A 25427-nucleotide genomic window follows, 5' to 3' on the forward strand; every position below is an offset into this window, starting at 1 on the left:
AAGGGCCACCTTCCAGGAAAACCAAGGGGGAAAAGGACTAGTAATTCCTTCCGCCCCAAAGGTCCATATGCACAGAACCATCACATACTCAATAATCTTTATTTTTTGAAAGAGAAGCTGTAAAAGAGTGGAGATTTACTTTTAGTGAGCAAGTCTTCAGTGCAGGGCTGAGGAGCAGATTCTTGCTCTGCTTGCAATCTGCTTTCCCAACCCGAGCGTGTCTGTCACCTCATCTGCCACCTGAAGATGGAGCCAGTTTGTACTTTTACAGAGCTGTTCGAAGCTTGCTTTCTCTTCTACAAGAGTTCCCTCCAAAAATAATAGCAATAACGAGTTTGTTGTTACAGTAGTATATAACCTGCAGAATTCCTCTCATAACCTCACGAGGCAGTTTTACTGTCAGAGTTAACTTTTTGCCTCGACCCCAGGATCACTCTGTGCTTCAGAGGACACACTGCAGAAGTCCTCAGTACGTGCTTCTGGGAAACACCGGATAAAGAACAAAATGCCCAAGTCAAAAAGTCAGGGTCTGTAGGACTCTGTGCTGCTTTGCCTTCCCTGCTCTGTGTTTTCCAATTCCATTCTCAGAAGCTGACCACCGAGGAACTTTTCTTCCTTCTGCCAGGTTCATCTCTTGACATGGTTATGTGGGTATGAAGATTTCTGCTGAACTTTCTTGCTTCCAAGTGCCTATATAAGGCAAAAAAATACCATGATCTTCACTTTATAACTTTCTATAACAAGGGCAAGCTGGTGTTTTCAACAGTTCTGACCCACAGGGACATGGCATTGGCCACACGCCTCATAAAGAGTAATGACTTTTGTTAGCCACAGGTATATAGATTACATTGACATGAGACAGGTACTGACAATATGCATAACCTTCCTGTACCTGCCTTCTTCTATGTTAATTAACCTGTGGCCGCACCAGTTTTCAGAGTAAGGTACTGTGGCTAACTGTTATTAGTAGTAACTCAGAAAAAGTGGTGTGGTGAGTTCAGAAAAGACCTGGAAAATTGGAGTGAGCCTTCCCACAAACAGAACTGAATCCTTAGAGAGGACAAGTGCAGAGCTTGAGAGTAGCAGAGCTTGGACTAACCAAAGAACGTATTATGGCCATGTGTATCTCCCTACCTTCTCACTCTGTCCTGAACTCAGACTAAACAAACAAATAAATAAATAAATAAAAATAAAACTAACAGCCAGAGTGGAGTTTTGTCATGAGCCCATCACACTCAATTCTTCTGGCTTAGCACACCAATTGTCTGTGCCTGTCAGCCCAAGGAACAAACTCCACAAAGAGCTGTAGGCAGCGTGTTCAGGTGCAGGGCTGCCAGTGGCTTGTTCCCTCTCTCCATAGCTCTGACAACATCGTGTTTATTTTCTTCATGTCCAGTGATTCGTGTTGCTGTCCCAGCTCCATCATCTCTCCCTGTGTCCCCTTCCTGTAGGGCAGGGCATGTGAATGACCCTTCCTAGAGCAGGATGCCAGTGCTTCCCTGGCCATGAGTCACCGAAGGACGAAGGACGTGAAGTGGCCTCACACCAGCCATTTGCATCTTGCTCAGGGCTCAGGAACATCCTGGCTCTGGTGGCAGAGCAGGTCAAGATGCTCCAGTTTCCCCTAGTGTAAGAGTGCTCCACAGCGTGCAATATGATGGTCTGTGATTTTCACCTGACAGAGAGACCAGCACAGTATCTGCTCCTTCATTAGGCTCACCTCTCTAAACAGTCCCATGGAAACTGCTGGAGTTGTTAGAAAGAATGCAGTATTCTTATACAATAGAAATCGACAGGATAAATATATAATCGTCTTTATTTAAAACAAATCCACATCTTCATGAAGCAAAGTCTGTAGCAGTTTCTCATTATAAAATGTGTTCCTAGCTTAGCATGACAGATGTCCCCTCATCTTTGGAAATCAGCTCACTCAAAATATCCCAAGATGTTTTTGTATAGCCTAAAACCAGGCTGACGTGATTCAGTATAGCTTTCAAATGGATCTGTAGGCTGCAGTATATACACAAACTGTATCTTTTTCTGTCAGCTAATCTAACATTTGCAGTATTTTGACACTAACAAAAGCATTGGGGTGTCCTAATAATTATCAGAGCTTGGTTTTGTAGGGCTTTTAAACTGCGTGGCATCAATGCAGCACAACTTCCCTAAGGCAACAACAGCCTTATCACCTGGGCTACATGCTCCTAGCAATGAGATGAGTGCATTCCGGGTCGACTGCTTTTATTACTCCATTAATACAAGGTGGTCTGTGCTCCCTGTCAAAGGCAAGCCATTATGGTCTCATTTCTGTTATGGATGTACTTACAGAGAGTGATAGATACTACTGCCACGCTTGGGAGGATCATAGCTGGTTTTCAGCCGCACATCCACAAAATCATTCTTGAACAACACCGCAGCGAGGCTGCAGTCCCAAGAGCAGGAAAAAGTGTGTCCTGCCTTTGCTGCCACGTTATCTAACACACAGAGGCCTTGAGCAAGACGGATGCCCTGATGCTGCACATCAATACATGAAATACAGATCTAATTGCAAGCAAGCACACCGTCAGTGGTGCAATGGTCATGCTCGGGGCCAGGGGCTTGTCAGACAGGCACAGCATGGGAGCCAGAGGTGATGGAGAGATCTGGGCAGTGTGTGTCAGCTGCAACATACCTGTCCTGCTGTGCTCATGTGGTCACAGAGCCCTGGGAGCCAGCTTGGAGTTAGCTGGGTAACCCCACAGTGGGCAGTAAAATTTCTGAGCAACCTGCTGCTGTTCAAGCAGGCAATATATAGGATTAAATGAAAGTAGAAAAACAAATGCATTTTCTATTAGAGCTGGGCTTAAAGGTAAGTAAAAACTGTGTGCGTTTGTGTGTGTATGAGTAATACACATGTAGATATGATGCCTGCATACACTTCTTTAAAACAGTATTTTCAATTACTACAATGCAACAAATAATAAAACAAACATTTCAATATAGACTTTTCAGGCTCTGATACACCTTGTAATCTCTCTTCAGTAAGATACATTTTCTTTTATAGCTGTATAGTAAATCCACAGCTGACAAGCACATGATCTCAGGGATGTATTACTAACCCCATTTTAGAGCGGGGAAACTGAGGCGGTGACTAAGCAAGTGACTTAGATCGAGAGCGAGGAGTCAGAGCCCCGCTCCTCCTGAAGCACGGTGGCTGCACTCTCTGCATGGGAGTGGTGAGATCCTTATCCGCCAAAACATGCATGACAGCAGCTCCGGGTTCCTGAAAGCAGCCACCGAGAACACACAGTGCCGTCGCTGCATACCAGGTTCACGTAGGCGTGTATGGACAGAGGAGCAGGGCAGTGGATCAGACACACCTTCTCTCGGCATGTCACTAGTTCCCGTGAATAGCCCTTGTCCCCAGGCACCCTGGGGGTTGTTGATGCCTTGCCACTTCCCTGTGTCTTCGTCATCCTCTTCCAAGCACAGGTTTCCCAGCATGAGTCTGAACTCTCCCGCACCCTGATGCAGAAGTGATAAAACGCAAGTGAAGCACAAGGTCCGTGCCACTAATTGCAATCATATTGGAAGGACACGGAGAGAAGGGAGCATATTTACGCTCTTTCCACAGTTTCAGAGAAAAGCCAAGGAAGAGAAGTCATTCCACAGAAGGAGTTTGCATTGTGCTTGTTCTCCGGCTGCTGCTTCTCAGGAACAGGGCTCGTGTCCGTGGCACGGAGGGGTGCTGTGTGCGTGCCTCTTGCCCTGCCGTGCTCCCTGCTGCAGCCCAGCCCCTCCGGTGACTCACTGCACAAGAAGCATCCGCTCCAGGCCATGGTACCCCCCCTCCGCTCCTATTCAGCTGACTTTCTTATCAGAGAATGATAAAAGACCCTCCAGGAGACTCACTGAGGGGGGATAAAAGGGACTGCTCAGTTAGAAATGGCTTGGCTTCAGGATGTTTGATCTGCTACAGAAAAGCAAGAAGGGAACGAGTTAAGGCTTGGGAGAAAACGGTTGTGGCTGTGATTCACAGCCCATGAGCACGGGAAAGGTTTTGGAGCTGACTGGTTGAGTGTGGGTCAGTGCCTGCTGACCTGCCTGGCACCGGTCCTTTGCTACCTGTTTTCTGTCCCCTTGTTTAACACCAAGCACCCCTGCTGTGCATCCAACACTGCCCAGAGCAGATGCAGCAGCGACCCCAGGTCTGCCCATCACAGGGGGCTCTGGTGAGGGAGGAGAGCCACCTGCAGACACCCTGGGGACTCGCCTGCCCACTCACCAGAGGCACCCTTTCCCCTGTCAATCATCACCACAAGTTTTTGGTGCACCCTGGCAGCTCCTGTGCTGTGGATCAGAGCCAGAGCATCTTGTGCCCTGTCTCCAGCCCTGTCCCTGCACAGGAGGGGACGGCAGAAAAACCCCTGCCTGTGCTGCCGAGCCGACAATTTGAGCAGAGCCCCTGGTGGCTCACACTCAGCCCAGCACCCTCTGCCAGCACCCGGGAGCAGAGCCCTGCTGCAGGCTGGGAGGGAGCAGCGAGGGCATGGAGGACGGGGAGGACAGGCTAGTCCTCGATGGAAATTCCCTGAGGAATGGGCGCCACAGGGGCAGAGCTGCACTCCCAGCCCTGGGATAGGAGATGGCAGTGGTGACTCCAGCCTCTGGAGCTCATCTTGGCCAAAGCATTTAGATAGGGAGTGTCTGCAGGGGCCTTCTCTCCTCTTCTCTCTCTCACCCAGGCCTCTCCTCTGCATTGGAATCTCTCCGTGCACTCAGAGAGGAGACCATGGCATGCTCTTTTCCTCTTTCTCCTCTTCTGTCCCTGTTGTACCCCAGAGCTGGCTGTCCAGGCAGGGCTTGGTTCCCTTTCTCTTCTTGATTGCAGATGTGCTGCTTCTCATCTAAGCTCTCCCAAGGTAGACTTCCCACTCCTTGCATCCTACATGCATCCCAAATAAATGAGGAGGGCATTCACTTTTCTTTCCTAACGGGGGCCTGGACCAACCTGCCCATTCACTGGGCATTGCTCCCATCCCTCTCCTGTTCTCCCAAGTACTAGGGCTCCTCTCACTTCATGTGTCACACCTGGGAGCCCTGCTGGGCCCCTGCCTCCACAGGTCACGCTGGCTGTCCTGCTGCTTCAAACTCACATCAGCAGCAGTCCCCAGGCTACACTCTCAAGGCCCTTTTCATGCAGCCTAGACAAGGTCCTCGTTTTCACTAAGGAACTGGTGCAGGACACCAGCCACGAGGAGTTTCTCTGCCTTGCTTCTACTCATGCTTCGTTCAGGCCTTCGTCAACCGCACAGGCCGCAGGCCCCAAACCTCTGGTGTGCACAGGCCTTGGAAGGGATTTCGTGAACAAAGAGAGGCAAAGCTGTGAGGAACACACTTACAGCCTCTGGCCTGCAGCCAGGTAGCTGGGGCTTTCAACTCCCTCGAGGCACTGAAATATAACCCTGAGTTGCCAATGTGCTCTCCCCGTCCTAAGGACAGGGACAGCAGGACAGGTGTGTCACCAAGGCCAGGCGAGACGCTCCTTCCTTCCTCCTCCTTGCACACCCGGGCACGCACATGCTGCTTCCCAGGCAGGTGTGTCTTGCACTTAGCGAAGGATTTTCAAGTGTTTCATTCTCATGTGGGCACTAGAATAACCGGATACGTTTAAAGATTTCTGCAGGTTTGACCCTGCTCCCTGCTGGAAAATCCAGCCATTTGTGCCATAGCGGCAGCTGCTGAGTGCTTCAGAAATACCTGGCTCTGATTTCAGTGAGGGACTGAAGCGTATTGAATGTCGGGGCTTACAAATCCCATCCTAATGTTCCGCTCATTTTTTTGCAGAGGCAACAACTTGCTGGAGGATGGTTGTGCAGGTTGAGCATAACTGTGAGGATGCTGAGCAATTGTTCACCAGTCCCAGCCTCTCATAAGATTTTCTACTGCGCTGTAATCTGTGTACCTTGAATCATTCCAATATCCAAACACATCCCAAATGTGTTAGGACTGATGGATCCCCAGAGGAATTCCCAGCAATATGTGAAATTGGCTGAGTTCAGAAATCCAAAGAGACCTGAAAACTCATGCCCTAGCCTTTATGTTGCACATGAACAGCTTGAACAGTCTGATCTACAACCCCTGCAGCAGTTCATGGCACAGCCTTTCTAGGAAGGGCCCTGGATTACTTTATCTTCCTAGCGTCAGTTATTTGACTTGTCATAAAGGCTAAGGAAGTGGAAAGAGGATGTGGTCCAGGCACAAAGAGGTGAGACATAAACATACATTGGGATGGGAATCTTTGAGCAATCTCTAAAATGCTGACTACAGCTTGGGCTTTTCCTTGACATGAAAGTTGCCCCGAAACCACACTCACAGGTACTCTGCTGGGTGAGCAACATAAATGGCGGTAATTCTGGCTTCATGGTGAGGACTTTGTCTCCAACCTTGGCTTAACAGCCATTCCTGCAGGGGCATTCAGATCTCATTAGGCATCTGAGTTAAGCATCTTCCTTTCTGCCTCCTTCTGTCTGCTTCTTATACCTTTCTTCCATTCCAGTTCCTCCTCCTTCCTACATCTGATTTCAGGAAGAGCCACATGAGCAACAAGGAAAATTTTTCAGTGGTGATCCTGAAGGTGATCAGATTCTTCATGTGCCAGTTTCAGGAAATTCATTCCATAGCTCAGCCATCAAGCTCATACATGAGCACAGGCATCACTGAGCCTCTGGTGAAGACTTGGGGAGATATAGGTAGAAAGGGTGTCTCTACTATAACTGGTTACTGGTGTATCAGAACTGGGACCCTGCAGGCATCAGGAACATGGTGAGAGCAAGGAGGATGGCTGGATGACAAGGGTTAGATCTTTACAGAGCCCATTCCCAGAAGGACCTCAGAGATGTTTTCTGAACTGCTCTTAGAAAACTCTTCTGTGGATATGAAGGTACCAGGGGTGAATTTTATTTTGTTTGGACCTTGGTGCACATCTCAGGCACTCATGCCCTGAGTATGACACTTGCAACGCATAGACCTGCCTCTCTCTCCCTCTCTGGGTCTCACTCACACAGGTTACTCCCCTCCCTTGCTCCAGAACTGCAACACCAGAAGCTGCTGTGCTCCACTTGCACCTTTTGGCACACTTTTTCCCATTGAGGCAGAAAACAGACACATTTTTATTGGTTGACCCTTCCAACAAGGCAAACTTTCCACCTGTCACTTACCTATTGAGACCCTGGATGGTCCACCACATTTGTCCCACCATCTGACACCATGATTAGGGTTCCACACAATCTGAGAGAGACATTTTTTGGTGATGTGGCATAGAGCTGCCTTCTATTAACAGCACACAGAAGCCAGTTTAATAACTCCCTGCTTTTCCCACCCTTACCTCTCTAGTACTGTGAAGCTCATCTTTTCCGTGAATTTGACTACGTCCAACTTTTGTTTTCTCTCTGGCCTCTGGTACAGAATGTCCAGCAAAAGAACAATCCTAAAATAGAAAAATCCAAAGCAAAACAAATCCTACCGTACGGGTCAAATCTCTTGGCCTCCATGGGATAGGTTTCATGCCATGGAGTCTTTATCAGAGCTTCCAGTATCACTTTGGAAAACAACAGATGAGTGGCCGGGTGCAGGGCCACGTTTGTTTCTCAGCAGCTTGCTGCCTTGCACAGACAAGCCCTGCGAGCTGAGCACTGCGGGTAATGACAGACACGATGCAGCTTTATACATGCCAAAACCACTTGTTTACAGATGGGAATGATTTCAGTGTTTTGGGGCTTTCTGAGGAACATTCTCAGGCCTTGTGGTCATTTGTGGGCTGTTGATTCAGGAGAGGAGGAAAAACAATGGCAACAGGTGAAAACCAAGAAGACGGGGAACAGGCACGATCCCATCCAGAGTCCTCACCAGAGGGTGGTTTGGAGGAGAAGCCAGCGATCAAAGACCCTCCAGCCTCCTGCAACCTCAGTACGTGGCATATAAGCACATTTTAACCAGAGTCAGATGAAATCAATCATGTGAAGAGCAGAGTGAAACTACTCCCAAAACTGCAGCTTTATTATAGCCAGTGAGGAAACACAAATGTTTGAATGACTGCAGGGAGAGGGTTGATTATTAGCTTGGTTTATCTCTAGCAGATTAGAAATTCCAGGTCGTGTCTGCTGACCAAACACTGGGTGGTTTGAGCTGTTTCTGACCCTCAGAATTTGAAAAGGAATAATTCATGCAGCCCATTTCAAATCCAGTTTTCACAATACATTCTCCCTGGGTAGTCAGTGTCAAAGAAATACAGCCAGTCCATCTGACTCTTCCTTCATCAACTGCATATTTTAATTCCAAAGAGGAAATCTGAGCTTTCCTACTGGAAATGGAAATTTCAACCTGGGTGTGCAGGGAAAAGCTCCAATTTTGGTGCTGGTTGCTATCCTGTTGCCTTTTAGGCAGTGAGTCATTTGGAGCTGGCCTTCTCCAACAACCTTCCTTAAAACTTTGTACTGAGTTTGCGGTCCTGCAATAGTGAGCAGCTGATGAAGGGTTAAACTTTTTTTTGTGTGTGTGTGTGTGCGCTGCTGTGCTCTCCAGCTCTGCTAGCTGTGATCTTTGGCTGCTCCAGCTGCCCCCATGGTCAAACACAACGTCTGCCCCTCACTGCAGACTGGGTTGGACGCATTCTCACACAATCCCTGACTAATCCCAGGGAAGGTTTGCAGCAGCCTCTGATCCTCCTGACATCTGGGGAAAGACAACACAGCAGTGCTGGCTGCAAAACGGTGCTTGGAGCTAGGGTTCAGCAGGGTTGTTCCTCTTGGATGGATGGGTGGATGGGGGAGTGGTGGGGAGAGAGAGAAGAACAAGCAGCCTGCAGACATACAGCAAAGTATGCTGGAGGTTTTTCTAGGCAATGTGAACCCAAGCTAAATGCATGTGGTCCCACCAGTCTGTCCTTTTTCCCGAGAAACTCGGGGACAACTAATGAAACAGCAAGTTAGGATTAAAAATAAACAAAGTGTTGTACTTTCCTGTGAAACACGGAGTTAATCTGTGAAACCCCTTGCTGCAGGATGCTGTAGAGGCCAGAAATTTCAAAAATTAAACAGCCAAATTTATAGAGAAAAAAATCCAGTGAGCACAGCTAAAATTAAAAGTAACAGCAATGGCTCAGGATGCATTCAGACGTGGATCAAGGTGGGCTGCAGCACATATTGGAGAAAGGTCACTATGTGTTTGTGCTGTTCCCTCGCCCTGCCACTGGCTGTCACCAGACACAGCGGGCTGGTTGATGTTTGATTCCCACTTTCTGATCCAGATGTGGAGTTCATGTCTTTGCTCTGAAACCTGGTCCATGCAGCTGTGTCTGCTCTGCACACCTGCAAGTCCTTCCCCGAGAAATATCTCACAGAAAAGGAAACCAGGCTTCTCACCTGCAAGTCCTGGCAAGCGTTAAACCTTGTTTTTGCCAGAAGAGGAAATGGGTATCATTAACTACCCACAGAGCACAAATCTCTGCTGAGCATGAATGTGAGGCTGCTCCTCTGCCTGACACCACCCAAGGGAACAAAACATGACCACGGCGTTAAGCATTTGCTCAGCACAGAGCAACACAGCATGTATGTAGCAGGAGGAAAATCTCTATGAACAGTTAGAGCAGTCTGTCTACTTGCAGACTAAAACTTTGCAGTCGGATCTTGGTAACTATCTATATACATGTACTTTAGCATCTTCGCACTTGATGCTGCTTTTGTAAAGAAGGAAGAATGAAGACTCACCTGTTTATCTAAGAACAGATCAGTCACTAAAGACCGACAGTGCAGACCTCTTGCCTAGAGAATACAGAGGATATTGCAACATCTTGGATAAAACCAGGTATTTCAGCTGAGATTAAGGATGTGAAGGCATGGTATTTCCTTAGAAGCCAGGTAGAAAAAACTGGTGCTAGCATGTGAAAACTCTTAGGGACCTTCAGTGAAAAAAAATAATCCTAGGCAGAGGAGGAAAGACAGTGACTATTAAGTAAAGAGGATGTATATTTTGCCCATTGAACCACTGCAGAAAATCATTTGAAGAAAAGAAAGAAGATATTTCATGTCTTAAATTAAAGAAGGAAGGCCAGAAGAGAAGACCTGATGATTTTAGCAATGCTGTAAAATTCTCAGCAAATTCCAGAGTGCTGAGAACACTGATGAGTGATGAAGGGGGAAAGCACAGTTTCAGTGCTTTATCTTGATCTGTAAATTCCTTGTGATGTCCACAGAAAGAGTTGCTGGGTTTTGAAATCTTTCATGAAATGTGACTAAGAAGTATCAACTTCAGATTGACCCTGGAAAGCAAAATGTAAATCAGGAGGCCAAGAGCACATGGCTATACCCCAGTATGGCCTTACATCAGCTTTTTTCAACTTAACTCTGTCATGCATTCACCCAGTAGCACTACTCAGTGCAATACCTGTTGGGGATGGAGGTGCAATGGGACCCCACACAGCCCCTCAGACACACACATCCAGGCAGCTGCAGGCTCTAACCCCACAGCCCCCCTCGCAGAGTAAGGCTGTCTTCAGTCTAAGTTCCACGGCCTTCTGGAAGGGGAAAAAACTGAGGACTCATGGTGTCCTACTGTACGTCCAAGCAGTCAGACTCATGCTACAGACAGGTTTGGCACAAATTGGCCCAAAAGTGCCATCAGGACACACACGGAGCCCAGCTTTTCCCAAGTACAGATTGCAGCCCTTCAAGGAGCCAGCAACACGGTCAGAGTGCTACCTGACAAAGCCCATGCCTTTATGCACACTACATGCATCTCCTCAGGCCCACGCTTCATGTCCCTCCTGGTGCAAGTGCAGCCTGATGGCACCCAGGAATCCTCCTCTTGTGTTCCTATAAGCTCCAGTAGAAACTCCAAGTCCTTCCCCCACAGAACTTCCTACCAGCTGCTTGGAGCCTGTAGCCAAAGGTACTTAGCCTGCTAGAAGCATCTCGAACTTGTCCCCCTGTCCAGAGCTGCCCTCAGCTGCAGGAGTCAGCAGGGAGGTGGCAGGATGGTCAGGAGTGAGGTGAGTCAGTTCAGGGTTGTGAAGCACCTAGGAACAGTACACAGTCCTTTGCAGACAGACGTTATCAGGCTGATATGACTACCCAGACATCAATGATCAAATCCAGACACTTCTAACCCTGCTCTCCTCGGGTTAGCGTGGGTTTCTGCCGTGCCTCTTCATCAGGCAAGGGGCTGCTTCTCCCAGGGAGCAGCTCCAGGAGCCAGCACCTCCCTGGGTTTTCTGCTCCCTGTAGCAGGGTTTTGATGAACGTGCAGAGTGATGCAGCTACTTTGTTCCCTCTTCTTTGCCAAGGAAAACTTTGCTGTTTCCCTCTTCTTCACTCCCAAACCTACAAAACCGGGGCCCACAGAGACCCAGAAAAACACCATTCCTTCAGCTACAGAATCATAGCTGCCTAATTCCTTTGCGAGTGAAAAACGACAGGACTGGAAAAGTTTGCTACCGAGTAACGAGGCTCGATTTCATCACAGCAGTGCTGCTGCTGCGCAGAAGCCGGGGACCGGCAGCTGCAAGTGCTTTGAGAGCAAGCCAGCCTGGCTTTGTCCCTGCCCGGTGCGGTCAGACTGCAATAGCTTTTCTCCCCTTTGACCCCCCCATCGTTGCGCAGTACTGGTCAGGTAATCACGAGCCTGTTTGTTTGTCTGTTTGCAAACCCCAGGAAGCAGCTCCAGCAAAATCTCCTAAGTCATCAGAACGCACTAAACCACTGTGTCAGAACAATACAACCCCATCCCCACCTCCAGCAGGACCTTTATCAGTAATTATCACCTGTTTATTTCACAGCCCCGAACTACAGCAGGTCCAGGCTGAACGGGCCCTCCATCCAGCCCAGGGTTACAGGCAGGCAGCTCCACCCAGCCCCGCCATGTGCACCTCTCCGAAGGAGACACTATTTCCTCACCCCACCTGTTCTCAGTATTCAAATACTCATGTAGGAGAAAGGGAAACTATAGCAGCCAGACAAATACATGCTTGAGAAAGAGGACTCTCCTTCCTGGTCTGTAATCCCCTTGTTCAATAAACCTTTTTAAGTCACTGGGCTCACTGAGGCGTTCAAAAAGTGAAATTTCTGCTTTAGGAGAGACCCAGTAATGCCAAGAGGCACAGCACGTGGTCCCTACTGAGATGGCAGACCCCAGACTTTGGGTTGAGGGTCTCGGCAGCATTTGTACCCAGATGACGAGGGTTTGGTCAGTTGCCTCCTGGAAAGCCCTTTAAAATCAGAGAATTTCCAGTGCTTCCCCCTCAGCAGTCTATTCCCACACGTGCTCTGTGCCCAGTGGGAAATTCCCCCCACCTTTACATCACGTTGGCAGCACTGGGGTGGCGCGGGGACGGGACACGAGTGGGGTGAGCGGCACAGCCCACCTCCCCCTGCCCCATTCCCCACCGAAACCACCCGACTGCGGAGGGCACCGGAGGCGGCTTCACACCCCGGGGACCCCCAGCAGTAAGCGACGGGGACACCCACGAACACAACCAGCGCACCCCTGGGGGCGGGGGGGGGGGGTGGCCGAGGTGTCCCACGCCGGGCCGGGGCGGGGCCGCCAGGGGGCGCTTTTTGCGCGGCTTTAAAAGTTGCGCGGGGCGCTGCGCGGGTGCCAGTGCGCTGCGCGGAGCCGGGTTAGCTCTCCTGCGTGTCCCCCCCCCCCCCCCTCCGCTGTCACCCTCCGCAGGTGCGGAGCAGCCCCGCGTAGATATGGCCAGCGGGGGTCTGCAGCTCCTGGGCTTCGTGCTGGCTTTCCTGGGCTGGATCGGCATCATCATCAGCACCGCCATGCCCCAGTGGAAGATGGCATCCTACGCGGGGGACAACATCGTGACGGCCCAGGCGCTCTACGAGGGGCTGTGGATGTCATGCGCCATGCAGAGCACGGGGCAGATCCAGTGCAAGGTGTACGACTCGCTGCTCAAGCTGGAGAGTAAGTCGGGGCGGGGGTACGGGGGCTGCCCGGCCGCGTCCCGTCGGGGTTTTGGCGTTTAGGAGCTGCGGGGTGCCCGTCCCGTCGGGGTCACCCCCTGTACCCCGATGACCCTCCGGTAGGGGATGAGGGTGCCGGTCCCATCGGGTCGTTCCTCCCGCCTTAAGCCCTGGCTGGTCTTGTCGGGGCTCGGGTTGAAGCGGTGGGACCGCGGGTGCCCGACCCGTTGGGTCCCCCCACCCTCTGTCTGCCTAGTGGGGTGCCGTCGGGTTCGCCCCTCCGGCTCCTATTGCCGCCGGTGCTCGGCCGGGGGCTGGTCTCAAGGTGCCTCTGCCCTGTTGAAGCCCCCCCACATCCCCACCTGTCCATTGGGGGGGTGACGGGGGGGCTGGGGGTGTCCCAGCCCGCCGGGAGACCCTTCCATCCACGCTGCCCTCCCCGTCGGGGCTCCGCAGCGCGCGGCACCGGGGGTAGGCAGCACCTGGGGGGGGGAGCCGGGACCGTCCCGCAGCCCCCCAGAAAAACTTCGGGAAAGTGTTTGGGGGGGGGGGTATCGGGTCCTCCACGCGTGTCTGGGGAAGTGCCGTGGTTGCAAGAGCTTTAGGAAGGCACTCCGGCAGGGGCTGTCTTTGTTCGGGTACGGCTCAGCAGCGAGCAAAGCTCGAGAAAACAGCGATGAAGTTGTCTATTCAGCACGGATCCTTTTTTTTTATTTCTTTTTTGTTTCTATTTTTTTTTTTTTTTTTGCGTTTGACTGTTAGGTTTTGCTGCACTCTTGTACGGGATAATTTTGTTCTCTGGGAAAGCCACTTTTTCTCCTGTGACTTTTTTTTATTATTATTTGCTTTAAGCAAAGAGCTGGCAGGTGAGCTGGGTTCCAGCCCGGCAGATTTTAGGCAGGTTGGCCCATCCAGGTGATCGCAGGGGCTCTGCTCCCATCCGGAGGTGCCGAAGCAGGGCCAGCAGCCTGCTGTTGGGGCGGCACTTGGGGGTCCGCACTGAGCTGCCCCCATCTCGGCTGGCTCCAGGGCTCGCAGCGCTACAGCACTTGCTCAGACCTTAACTTACGCTGACACCCAAAGGGGTTAAAAAATAAGTCCTTTCCCAATCTCCCTCCCTTCATTCCCCGTCCAATAAGGACACACCAGTGAGGTCAGTGTGTCCTGGAACATCAGCCTTCTCCCTCCCTAATTAATAAAATAGTAATTATCAGCTTGGTCACCTTCTTTCCCAGAGGAACGAGCACGCAGTTTCGCATACGCCGCAGAGGGACCATTGGGAGTGTCCCCAAGGCCGATTGCCACCAGCCCTTGCCCAGTGTCGGAGCGGAGCTGGCCGCCCTGGCCCCACCTGCACTGCTATCCCACATCGCTCCCTCCCGTTCAGCCCCCGTGGGCCCTGCAGCAGCAGGTGGAGGTGCAAATTACTCCCTCGGGAGCACGGTGCACCCATTTCACACCGACAGGGTGCGGGGCTGTGGATAATCAGGGCTGGGCTGAGCACAGGCTCTGGGGTGGTGGAGCGGTAATTATGTGTAAGCTCAGCTTCCAGCCTTTTATCTCGCTCTGGGGGTGGGGGGCCAAGATGCCAGCAGGGCTGAGGAATCTCCAGCCACCCCCTGGATCAGTTGCGAAAGGTAAACTCGCCTGGGGGGCTGTGGCTGCAGCCCATTGTGCTGTAAATGAAACCTGCCTGTAGAACCAGACCCAAGCCTTGCCTGACTCCCGAAAACCTGCCCGAGGACCTCCAGACCTGCCCCATTGAGGGCTGAGTGCTGAATGGCAGCTACTCCCTTCACCTTTGTTCTGCGGACAATGAAGGCTCCTCCAAGGCTACAGGGGAGGTGTGAGGTGCTGGGGACTGAGCCCGAGCTGTTAACGGCCTTTTATCCCCTTACAGAGCCCCTGGCCCTACGGGGGGGCTGAACATTCACATAAGAAATATGGAAGTAGCAGGGGATGCTTGCTTGCTTGGGAAAGTCGGCAAAAGTTTTAAAATACTCCTTTTGCTTTTGGCACCCCTGCTTTGGCAGGCTGTGCCCTTTCCACTTCAAGGCACTCGTGCCTCCTGACATACACCTTCTCTGTTTTCCCTGCCTGTCCTCCCCTCAAGGGTTTTGTGCAGCCACAAAGGATTGGGCAGTGACAGTAATGCTGTTTGGGCTGGAGGTGTGACACCCCCCCAGCTTTTACCCAATTCAGCAGCCGTGCCCTGGGACAGGTGTGCAGTAAGAGCTCCCTTACTGCTTTTGGTTTAGGTTGTGGTCGTACAGCTACGAGGGCAGGGAAACTTCTGGCTGGCTGTGCCTTTCTGCCAGGGCTTCACGTGCTGTAAGTGCCCCAAGCCAGGTGTCCAGAGCCTTGTGCACTGATGGGAGAGGTGCACACAGATCCTGCAACGATTTTATTTCCCTGTAAAAAGAGGCTGAGTCTCCTCACCTGCAGTAATTCATGGTCATGGGAACAGTAAAAAAAAAAAAAAAAATTTGCCAGTGAGCTCTTGGATACTTGTTAGCTATTGCCACTTCACTAGATACATCCATGTTGGCTTGGGCTGATGCTGCATGTCTGAGATGGGGTTGGCACAAGGTTGAGAGGCACCGTTAGCCACCTGAGGGGCCTTTGGCTCCATGTGTGGCCACGCTGCTGGAGTGCACCCATGCTGGCTCTTCTCCCACAGCTGCATTCAGCTGAGGGCTTATGTCAGGCCGGGACGTGCTCCTATTCAAGCTGTGTTTTGCTGGCTTGGGGGAAAAAAGCGTGGCCACATGCAGGCACAGAGGCACAAAAGCCACCCTTGCAACCAGGCTTTGTTGCCCAGCCTCAGCATTGTTCTTGTAGCCCTCCAGCATCGTCCATGGAGCTAGCTCAGCTTTGTGCTCCTCCAGGGTCTCGGGAATGGGACCAGCCAGGAGGGACAGGGGCTCCTGCTGTCTGTCTTTGGAAGTTCTCAGCACTGTCTGACCACTTATGTTCAAAGCAGGGGATGTTCAGTGTCCTGTTTAGGCTGTTTCAGCTGCAGATACTCATCGCCCTGGTTGATGGTGTTGGTTGGAGATGTTCTGTGCTTGAGACAAGCTGAGACTCATCTACTACTTCATCACCAAACCTAGCACATCCACAATGAGCGTTTGTGCCCTAGCTCGGAAAATAAACAAGGGTTTGGATGCCCTCTGGGTCAAACAACTTCATGGAAATATGAAATCTTCCCTCCTACATCTTTACCACCCTGGCTGAGCCTGTTCCCAGAGTTGGGGAAAGGATGGGGGGAGTGAGGGGGAGGGAGGAAGGTTCATCCTCAGGCTGCTGTTGGTGATGGTGGGGGAGCTGGGAGGTTGGCCTTTCAGTTAGCAGGAGGGACAAATGTGTCCTAATCACTTGTCACCCCTCTTCATCTGGAGTAAGCAGGTAGAACCTGATAGTATGTGTGCTTTCATGTGGGTTAAGGGTTAATTTGCTCCAGTGTTTCTCAATCCCTGTTCCTGCCTCACGAAAAATTGTGATCGAGTGATAAAGCAGTCTCATTTGTGCTGTGCTTTGACAAGGTAGAGGGTTACTTGGAATGCCACCGAGGCTGTTCCTGTTCTGTGCAGTGTTCTCTCTGTGGAGGGGACAGGAGTCTGTTGCAATACACTGGCTTTATTGCTCTACAAGCAGCTTCTGCTAAGCAGCTTTTGTGGTTACTGTTAGTCCCTCACTAAATCTCTCAGCAAGGAAATTTGCAGGTTTTGTAGAAAAACAGACTGCCCAGGTCTCCTCTGACCACTAATCTGGAAATGGTGGTGCTGTGTTCCCTTACTCATAAGCTTTCTCTGCTGTTTGAGTGACTGCAGGAGGGCACTGAACCATGCTTGCTTTGGGGCAGGCAGAGTGCAAGGCCACTACTGCTTGCTGAACGTCTTTTTGTTGATCTGGATGTGCAGTGGGGGCTCCCCAGCCTTCCCATGCCCTGCTTGAGTCTCTATCCTGCCTAAGTTCTCTTGTGTGGTCTTCTAGACTTGTGGGGAGGTGCTTTGGAGGAATCCAGGCTGGGATATCTGACAGAGATGGGTGTGATGGGTCTCTGCAGGGGCTGGTAACGGGGTTTTGAAAGCCTCCAAGCCATTAGCAGGGTTTTAGGTCCAGCCAGAATGGTCGCAGTGTGACAGTCGTGCTGGTTGCACCTGAAGCTCTTACTGCTTGCTCAGATCTTCAGTCCCTTGCCTGCCTCCCAGAAGTTATGCTTACATGCTGTTACAGCAGAGCAGCAGGATCTCAAATCGGCTCCTTCGATGAGATCAGGCTTTTCTGATGAAACCCCAGTGGGAAGGCTTTGAAGGCTGCCAACTTTTCTTCAAGGTGGAGCCAGCCGAAACAGGGGCAGCTCAGCGTGGTATAATGTGCTCCTTATGCTACGGGGATGCCTGTAACTCCGGGGCAACTTGCCATGCACATGTTAGCGGGAGCTGTACAGCATCCATGCTTCACCTGTCTTCTGTCATCACTTTGCATGGAGGTCCATAGGAAGGGAAGGAAAAGTCCATATAAAATATGCAAACGAGACAGTCAATGAGCATTCTTATCAGAAAATCTCCACGCAGAGCCATCACAGCAATTTTGCATTACAAATAGGCATTACAAAAATCCTGTGGCACTTTGCCAGTAGTTTTTTTTCTATTATGTAGTTGATAGAATAAATAAGGAAATGTGATGACAAAAATAACCCGAACTTGTGGTGATAAAGTTCTCTTCTGTAATTAACCAGTTGCTTCTGTGTCTGGTAACGACAGTGGGAACGTTATTTAGGCTTCAGATAAAACTGCATCGTGTAGTTTGTGTTCAAATCCCCAAAGTCAAAGCAGGTTTGTTAACAAATTTTAAAAATAAAAATAAAATGTTAGTTTCACAGCGTGGAACAAGTGAGAGCTGCTATGTCACCTACAAGGACTTGTATGGTATTTTATAATGGCCTGCACGATTCGTGGTTGCTATTAACCTTTCTCAGTAGTTTCAAGACTCTTTACTTAACTGCTTTCTTGCTACAGGCATTTTCAGGCCGGGTCTCAGTTACTAACTAGCAATAAAAAGGCTTGGCTTCTAAGTAAATAGTGGGTAATATTGACAAAACACTGTTGACATCTGTTGGTAGATGTCCAGCCAGTTTGTCCGGCGTGGTGCAGGACTGCTCTGTCCCAAGGGCTTCTGAGCCTGGGCTTTGCAGCAACTTTGGTCTGGTGTGGGAGGCTCTGCACGGCAGCACCAGGTCCCGCTCCTCGGGCAGCTGCTACAGCCAGGAGTGCAGGGGAAATTCTGTTTTTCTCTAATAGAATATAGTTTTAAGTTTAAATTGCTGTAGAGTACTTCTGCCTGCTGTTGCTACCATGTCCAGTTTAGCAGCTTAAGACAATTCTGCATGTTTGTGTAATCTGGTGACTGTTGCTCACACGGTGCTGTAATACTAAACTAGTTCCCTCATCCTCTAGATGTGCAGCTTTCATTAATGCAGTTGTTAATGAGTAAATAATAACTAATCAGTTGTTTTATCATTAACCACAGACAAACCTGCTGCCTTCCAGAGCACAGGGCAGCCAGTCTGGGGGAAGAGGAGGGCAGCTGGCTAATAGTGGTGCCACATTTGAAACTTCCTGAGATAGTGGGACAGTCTGTTCTGCTAATGCTGCAAGTTTTCTAAATGCCTCTGTTCTTTTCCATGGATAAGGGAAGGGTTTGTTTACTGGGGGTAAGGAGCACCAAGGATATCCCTACAGGGTCCCATGCTGGAAGAGGGTGGCCGTGGGAAAAGCTCACAATCTGTTTTCTTACCTCGAGGAAGATGCTGATTTTTTTTTGTTGTTGTTCAACTGCTTCTGCAGAGCTGTCATGGCATGCATCCAGTTAATATTTGTACATTTCATGTTTGAGCTGATTTCATAGGTAGGACTCCTGAGGTCATATAAACTTCTCAAACATCTTCCTATGAACCCACGCTTAAACCTCTTTGTCCCGTGTTTGAAGGTGAGAGATCTCTCCCCTCTTACAGTTAATTTTGTAGTTGCATTTAAGATAACGTACTGTAGCTTTTTAGCTTCATGAAAACTCCGTAGAAGTTTTGAAAGAGTAATTTCTGCAGCAAGACTAAGCTTGGTTTACTGCAGACTTGAAATGATTTCATACCTCTGCAGAATGTGTACTTTCCCATGCAAAGGATGAGCTGATGTCTTCAGCCATCAGCCTCTCCAGAGCTGCCGCTGTAACATACAGTTTAGCCTTAAATGTATGGCAGTAGGTGGTGACCCGTCAGCAGAAGTACTTCTGAATAACTGGCATAAATTCTGTAAGCTAGAAGTTACTTTTAGTGTGCAATCCCTGACACTGGAGAGCAATCTTTCCAAGAATGTGTTTGGATACTGCTGCTGTGACTTGTGATAAATGGCTTTGTAAATGGGTTTCTGCAATCGAAGCAGCAGATGGGTTTTGATTAACAGCTGGGTGGTGCAGAGGTGTATCACCCTTCCCCTTTGAAGGAAGTGAGACATCAGCTGGCTGAGCTGATTGTGGGATATTTCCTAAGAAAGCCAAGACTCTTCTTAAGAAAGTGTGTCACTTCCTAATTGCTCTAAATAATGTCTTTTTACTGTATTGTTTTTCAGTTCTTTAATGAACTACTAGAACAATACGGTGGTTGTGCGTAGAGGCTAGTGCAGATTTAGTTTAAAGCAGAACTAGAGGCCAGTAGCCTGTTGTGCTTCAGAAGAATTTTCCTGCAAAGCATAGTCAAGTAGCAGCTGCTGTTGTCCAAGGTCCAAGTGCGCACAGGTCTACAGAATTTGGGCTCCAGACGGGAGTAGATTCTGGCGATACTTTGCTAAGGCTGTGCATGTCACATTTACTGCTAGATAATCTTCTGTGTCAGGGGACACTTCTGCCTTAGTCACAGCATGCTCCTGGGAGCTTGTTCCCGTGATTATCCAGCCCTGTTTGTTCACACGTCGTTATAGGACTGCATATTAGAATGCATGCTGTTCAAACAAGCCTGATTTGCCAGGCAATAAAGCTCAGGCTCATTTCACTGCTATTTACTCTTCCTGACAGTGTTTTGTCACCTGAAAGTTTTTATCAGTAATGGCTTAATTTCTGTCATTGTTTTTCCTGCTTTGTTATCGAGAAAATCTGAATTCTGTAGCTATTGTACATAGGGTTAGCGTGGTGAGTCAATATAAAGCCAAATCCTGGATAAGGAAGTATATTGAGTCTGTCTGCTGAGAACCCAGGTTAAGACAACCCTTGCCTGTGGGAAGGCATCATCCCTTGATCCAATTCTTTAAAAACCACAAGAAGCTCTTAAAACATTTGTTTATCTGTGTTTAAGTCAAATATTTCAGGCAAAAAGTTTTTAATTTGGCTGGGAAAAGCCTGTTTCTTTTGCAGTTGTGACTTTTTAAAACCCTCTGGGGCTCATACAGAAGACTAAATGAAAATATCTAAATCAGCACTGAGGTATTTGTATAAAAGACAGGTTTTGGAAGTGTTGAGCAATAAAGGGTCTTTGTTGCCTGCTGTGGGACTATTCATATGTATGGTACTATTCATATTAAAACATGTTTAAACGCTTTGTCAAGGTGGAACCGAAATCTGAATGCTCCTTTTGATAAACAGATATGTCCTTCCAATTGGGATTCAAATGATCAGGGAACAAAAGATGTCTGAAGGCAATTCCCAGGTCATTTCCTGCAAAGAGCTGTATGCCCTTGTTTGCCATGCATTTTTAGAAGAGGCTGAAAGTCCTCTGATCCTCATGCATGACAGCCCTGGAGCTTAAAGCTAGAAAGGAATCTCCTGGTTGTATCCTGTACAACACAGCAGTGTTTTGAGATGTGATTGCTGAGCCCAGGAATTTGAATTTCCTATCTGTACCTTGAGTTTTCTTTGTGGTAACTCAAGTCCTAATGTCTTCTAGGCAGTCTGCAGGCCACGCGGGCTTTGATGGTGGCTGCGATACTCCTGGGCCTTGTCGGTGTATTTGTTGCCGTGACCGGCATGAAATGCATGAAGTGCATGGAAGATGACCAGGTGAAGAAGATGCGGATGGCTGTCTTTGGTGGGGTCATCTTCATAATTGCAGGTTGGTAACTTACAAATCTGTTAATATTAAAATTTGCCAGTACCTAAATGATTTGTACTGCATAGGGTGAGAGAGTGCAGGGGAAGGCTTGCATCTCCCCCAAAGTAGCAGCATATCAGTGTCATTCCAGATGTTGGTTCTGCTATGTGCTTATTTTTTGTAGTGATTTTGTTGATTTACTCTATTCCTAATAATAAGGCATGTCATTGTGTTCCCTTCATGTGCAGGTTTATCAGCATTGGTGGCCACATCTTGGTATGGCAACAGAGTGGCTCGGGCCTTTTATGACCCTTTCACGCCTGTTAACACCAGGTACAGACCCATTTGATTTAACACTACTGTACTGCATGACAAATGTTCACTGGGCTTAGTTTCCAGTAGCAGTGGCTCCAAACACAGAAGGGGACTTCCTGAGCTACTTGGGTTGGCTTCCTACTGTGCAGAAGAAGCATTAGGAGCAGATCTCATCACCTGTGACTTTTAAAGCCAACACTTAAAGCAGCATCACTGCCACAGATTTAACTGCTGGAGTTTTTCTCTCCACTAAATGCTTAAGGCCTAGTCTGCAGAGGTTGGTTTGGCTGGGTGGCATGGGCAAAGCTCTGGGCCTGAGTGTCAGCAGGGTCTCAGGTAGCTTTAAACTGCAGCCTTGCAGGAAGCCTCTCTGTATAAATTTCTGCTCCCTTCTGCTTTGTGTTGACATGCCTGTAACCTGGAGGCATTACTTATACCACTTTTCCTTGTTTCTCCCCAGATTTGAGTTTGGATCAGCACTCTTCATTGGCTGGGCAGCTGCTTCACTGGCCATGCTGGGGGGAGCCTTCCTCTGCTGCTCCTGCCCACGGAGAGAAACATCCTATCCACCCACCCGAGGCTACCCCAAAAATGCCCCCTCCACAGGGAAGGATTACGTATAATGGAATGAGGAAGAGGACCCACCAGAACTAGTAGTGAAAGCGTTTCAGAGAGGACACTACAATGCCACTGTCCTGAGCAGAGTTCAGACTCTAGGTTCTGCCTTCCTCTTCTCCCAGAAATGTGTATATTTTTGTAATCATCTTTGCTACTGGACATAACTTTTCCTTTCTCTCCCAACCTGTGGAGGAAGGCTAAGCCTAGGTTTGTAGGTATTGCCACTGGAAAGATGAAGCCTCCAAGCTTGGGTTGAGTTTAGTATTTGGGAGTAAAAGGGAAAATGATACTGTTTTTAGATGGATGTTGGTGCTTTTTTAGTTTTTTTTAAAATAGATGGTAACAATTCAGTCCCATACCCCATTAAGTTAGAGCCCAGTGTGGCGTGTGTAGAAATTAAAGGAGCATATATACAAAGAGAAAACCAATAGCTTGAGGGGAAACATAATCTGGGGAAATGACTTTTACATGTGGGAAAGTTTGAAGAGATCTAAAATGTTTTTGTACTTTTTTATTGGCATCATATTCAGCACCTTCCTTTCTGTGCAGATTGGCATGACAAATGGTCAGAGAATTAAACTGCTGTGAGTTAAACTAAAACCTGTAATTGTCCATGCATGTGCTGTTGGCCAAGAGATGTAGTACATAAGGCAGCTTGGCTTAACTGTATGTCATCGCTCTTTTGACAAGATCTGGTAAGTTGATTGTGTCTGGGCCAGCGGCAGCAACACTGCAACTGCAGCAGTTAGCAAATGCCCAAAGCAGCTGCAGGCTTCCCTGGTGCCAGGGAAGAGGCAGAGAAACATTTCCCTCTGCTCTCGCTGGTGTCTCTGTGGGGCTGTTGCTGCTGTTCCTTAGACACTGAGTGTTGCCAGTGACTGTTTCTGATGTTCTCACCCTAGTACCTAACTGAGTTTAAGGCTGTATGCCCTTGTCTGTTACAGGTTGCCTTTTAGCAAGCTCCCTCCTATTCCCTTGAGTCGTTCCCATTTGGGCTTAGTTACAAGTTACTGATCTGTTTGCCTTACGCAGCGAAAAATGTTAAACCAAACAGAATGCACTGCCACTCCTTGATGTTTCCCCACAGATACCTCATGTGCTGCCATTTGACCCCGTCTTTACTCCTGCAAACACTTTCAGTGATATGAAGGCAAATTCCAAGGAAACTGACCCAAAGGTTATAGCATTTTCTTTTAATCCAAGCTCACCAAAGAGGAAGAAACCCATCATTTTAAAGATAAAGCCATCATTGCATATGAAGTCACATATGAAAAATGCAGCTCAAGGGTTCCCACCCCTTCCTCTGAAACACCCAGTCTGTCACCAGTGTCTGACCAACACAAGTGAGGCTGGCTGGAATTAAGGTTTTTTATTCCTAGAAGTATAGTACCAGCTCTCCAAAGCTCAGCCTTGATTTTTCTAAGAAAGGAATCTGGTTGCTTCTGACCAGGCTTTACAATGGTGTACGTGTTCAGAGGCATCAGGTTTCTTGATTTCCTTTGTAGACTGGGAGAGCTTCTAGGGCTGAGCATGTACAACCACAGCATTAGTGGTTCGTATAAGCCTTGTACTTCTGTTTGACCTGACTCTCTGCAACGTAAATCAAAGTTACTAAACCAACCAAAGCATTTGCTTCGGGCTTGGTCTGATGTTGGCCTGTACTTGAGCTGGGTCACAAGGCTTCCACTTCTCTATGGGGGATTGATTGCCCGTGCACAGGAGCTGCCTCTTGAGACCTTGTCTTAAGGGGTGGCAGCTCAGGTCACATCACAGAGCTGCTGAGGTCTGTGCTTGTGTATTTGCGTTAACCCTGAGCCAGGGAGCAGATGCTTGTATTGGGAACTTGTATAAAGTGTTTAAACAATTTCAATAAATGGACTTTTTTAAGGAAAATCAGACTGCATTGCTTCATTTTCATGTTTTCAGTGGAACTTGGACAGCGTACATGGGAGACAGGAGTGGCACTTGAGTTTTTGGGAGCCTGCCTGCCAGGATGGAGCTTGTTTAGCTGTGTATCTACAGCAGATGTAGGTGGGGACAGATCTTCTTCAGTGAGTCAGGCAGTTGTGGCCTCTGGCACAAACTCACCCAGTAATCTGCTATGATTGCAGCCCAGGAACCAGAAGGTCTGCTCCTCAGCAAGGCAGGCTGCACCCTGGGTGGAGCAGGAAGGGGCAGGGAGAAGGCAGATGGATCCCTTGGAGGGGAGAGGGAGCTGCAGGAATGGGGAAGGGATGGGGTGTGGAGCTGCAGCCCTCCTGGGAGGGCTGCTCTTTTGCAGCAGTGCTTTGCTCTCTAGCTTTATCTGGGGAAGGCTGTGTACAGGCTGCAGCTTCTGCACAAGATGATCTGGATGTGACTTCTGAAGATTTTTTCTGTGGAATTCCTTGACAATTGAGTTAACGGGGTCATGAAGAGATGTGCCCTGGGAGGCTCTGTCTTACTTTAAAGCCCCTCTGCAGGCTATTATGCTTCTCCCACCTATGATAAGGAGCACGATTGGCCAGGTGTGAAGTTTTTGCAGGTCAGTTAAAGAGTGGATCCATCTGAGGATGGTCTCTTCTAGCCTCTATTGATGCCTCCCCAGGGCAGCAAGGATGAACCCCTGCTTGCTTTTGCCTGGCCTGGAAACCTTTCCATTCACTGAGGCTCTTGTGTTCATCCTTTTCATCACTTCAAGTACGTGTGGTGAGAGGCAAACTTTATTTAAAGCATGTTCTTACACTCAGTCAAGGAGCTGCCTCCTCTGTTCCCTCTCTTTCCAAGGGCTATTTGCTTTTGTGATACAAACAAAAGGAATAGAGCTAATTAGGCCTTGTAAAGCTGGCAGAGCAAAACAGACAAGCATGTGGCTGAGTGAGCTTGCAGTGCCTGGAGCAGACTGGTTGCCTGGCATAGTTTGGGATCTGTGGTCATTCTTATTCCAACCTGTCAATTAGTCAAGGATTTCCATTGAGATTAATTTTTTCCCATGTTTTCGTGCTTACTCCCTCTCAGAGGACTTTTGCAAGTTTCGCTCAGAAATTTCTTGTATAAGAGTAAGGGTCTGGGCAGGAGGAGGAGGAAGGAAAATGCTTCCACCTGTAAATGGATGTCAAGGTGTCTCAGCTGTTGGCACAAACAGGCCACTGCGGGAGACTCATACCTGTGTGAGACCAGCACAAGGAAGAGACAGAGGCTGGCTTGTTTGCTTGCTGTACTTCTAATTTCATGAAGTCCACAGGTAAACTTTCATTGGGATAGGATTTGTGGGATCTGACAGGTTGGCTGGAAAGCCAGGGTGAAATTTTGCGGCAAATAATCCCGTATGTTTTATAATGCTAATCCCAATTGAGGGGTGACAAGGGGCAGTATCTTCTCTCTCCCTATCCAGGAAGGGAGACACAAACTTGGAGGGCTGAAGTGTCAGGAGCTGTCCCAGGCCCAGCCTGGCCACCTCCCACATCCATCATCCTACTCAGACA

General features: G+C 49.0%; 1 protein-coding gene across 1 annotated transcript; it reads left to right on the forward strand.

The window, feature by feature from the left end:
* Window positions 1-12599: 12599 nt before the first annotated feature.
* Window positions 12600-23856, forward strand: CLDN1 (claudin 1). Its single transcript, XM_083848009.1, has 4 exons — window positions 12600-12951; window positions 20887-21051; window positions 21279-21363; window positions 21806-23856. The coding sequence occupies exons 1-4, from the start codon at window positions 12729-12731 to the stop codon at window positions 21966-21968; spliced, it is 636 nt and encodes a 211-aa protein (XP_083704135.1). The 5' UTR covers window positions 12600-12728; the 3' UTR covers window positions 21969-23856.
* Window positions 23857-25427: the final 1571 nt, after the last annotated feature.

The sequence above is a fragment of the Anser anser genome, assembly GCF_964211835.1.
Source record: "Anser anser genome assembly, chromosome: 9".
NCBI classification, from domain to species: Eukaryota; Metazoa; Chordata; class Aves; order Anseriformes; family Anatidae; genus Anser; species Anser anser.